This window comes from Bison bison, unplaced genomic scaffold (genome assembly GCF_000754665.1).
Source record: "Bison bison bison isolate TAMUID 2011002044 unplaced genomic scaffold, Bison_UMD1.0 scf7180017861010, whole genome shotgun sequence".
Lineage (NCBI taxonomy): Eukaryota > Metazoa > Chordata > Mammalia > Artiodactyla > Bovidae > Bison > Bison bison.
Window position 1 is genome coordinate 1987 of NW_011491582.1, and position 1430 is coordinate 3416.

A 1430-nucleotide genomic window follows, 5' to 3' on the forward strand; every position below is an offset into this window, starting at 1 on the left:
AAGTGCTAATAGAGTGAGTGAATGAAAGAGTAATGAGTGGATAGGTTAAAGAACCATTGGTGAAGAGATGCTCCATTTCATCATTAATGTCACAAGTATACCAGATCATACTCACCCCACTAGTCTCTTTACAGCCCCTCTTACATCTCTGTTTCTGAGGGTGTAGATTAGAGGGTTGAGGCTAGGTGTGACAACAGTATAGAAGAGGGCAATGAACTTGCCCTGATCTTGAGAATTTCCTGATGGTGGCTGGATGTATATGCACATGGCTGGGATGAAAAAAAGGGATACGACCATAAGATGGGCTCCACACGTCCCAAAGACCTTCTGGAGTCCAGTTGTCGACTGCATCCTCAGCACTGCCTGGGCAATGGCACCATAGGAGCTGAGAATGAGGATGAGAGGTATGAGAACAAAAATGGAGCTCGTGACCATGAGGGTTAGCTCATTGGCACGGGTATCAATGCATGACAGTCGAAGCAGTGCTGGAACTTCACAGAAGAAATGGTCCACTTGGCGATGTCCACACAGGGGTACCCAAAATGTAAAGAAGGAATGAAGTGCTGAGTTGGTAAAGCCACTTACCCAAGAAGCCACGGCCAACAGTTGGCAGAAACGAGGATGCATGAGGACAGTGTAATGCAGGGGTCTACACACAGCTGCATAACGGTCATAGGACATCACCATCAGTAGCACACATTCTGTAGATCCCAGTGCGAGGACAAAATAAAGTTGAATCATACAACCATTGTAAGAGATGGTTTTTTCTGGGCCCCAGAGGTTGACCAGCAGTTGAGGGATAGAACTGGTGGTGTAGCAGAGATCCAGGAAAGAGAGATTTGAGAGGAAGAAGTACATGGGAGTGTGGAGATGGGAGTCCAGGTATGACAAGATAATGATGAACAGGTTGCCTATTAATGTCATCAGGTAGAACATCAAGATAACCACAAAGAGAACTAACTCAAGCTGAGGCCAATCAGAAAAACCCAATAGAACAAGCTGGGCTTCAGAGGTTGCATTCTTTTTTCCATCATCATTCATATCTTGTTACCTGAGGAAAGAATTACATACATCCTAAAAATGTAGGGAATGACTCCGAGAATCAAAGAGACACAGGAAATTTAAAAAACCAGTTTCAAGGGCATACCACTGCTCAATTGTAGGACAATTTGGGCATTAAGAGAAACTGTGGTACCAACGAATTGAAAGAAATAAGAACCCACAAGCTAATACTGATAAACTTAAAAAAGAGTAAATTTATAGTGGCGAACAGAAGGCTGTTCCTGTTGGCTGGATACTAAATAGTAAATATAGAAGGAATGGTGGAGTTAGAAAAACTTAAATATATGCTAAAAATGAGTGAATGAAGAAATGTTGAGCCATGGACATAGTCTAAAATATCTCCCCACAAGTTACTTGTTAATTATAAA

The 1430-nt window shown here is 42.4% G+C and overlaps 1 protein-coding gene across 1 annotated transcript; it reads right to left on the reverse strand.

Annotated features, from left to right (window-relative positions):
- Positions 1 to 111: 111 nt before the first annotated feature.
- Positions 112 to 1041, reverse strand: LOC104982938 (olfactory receptor 2J3). The gene has a single exon (XM_010832365.1). The coding sequence runs from the start codon at positions 1039 to 1041 to the stop codon at positions 112 to 114; it is 930 nt and encodes a 309-aa protein (XP_010830667.1).
- Positions 1042 to 1430: the final 389 nt, after the last annotated feature.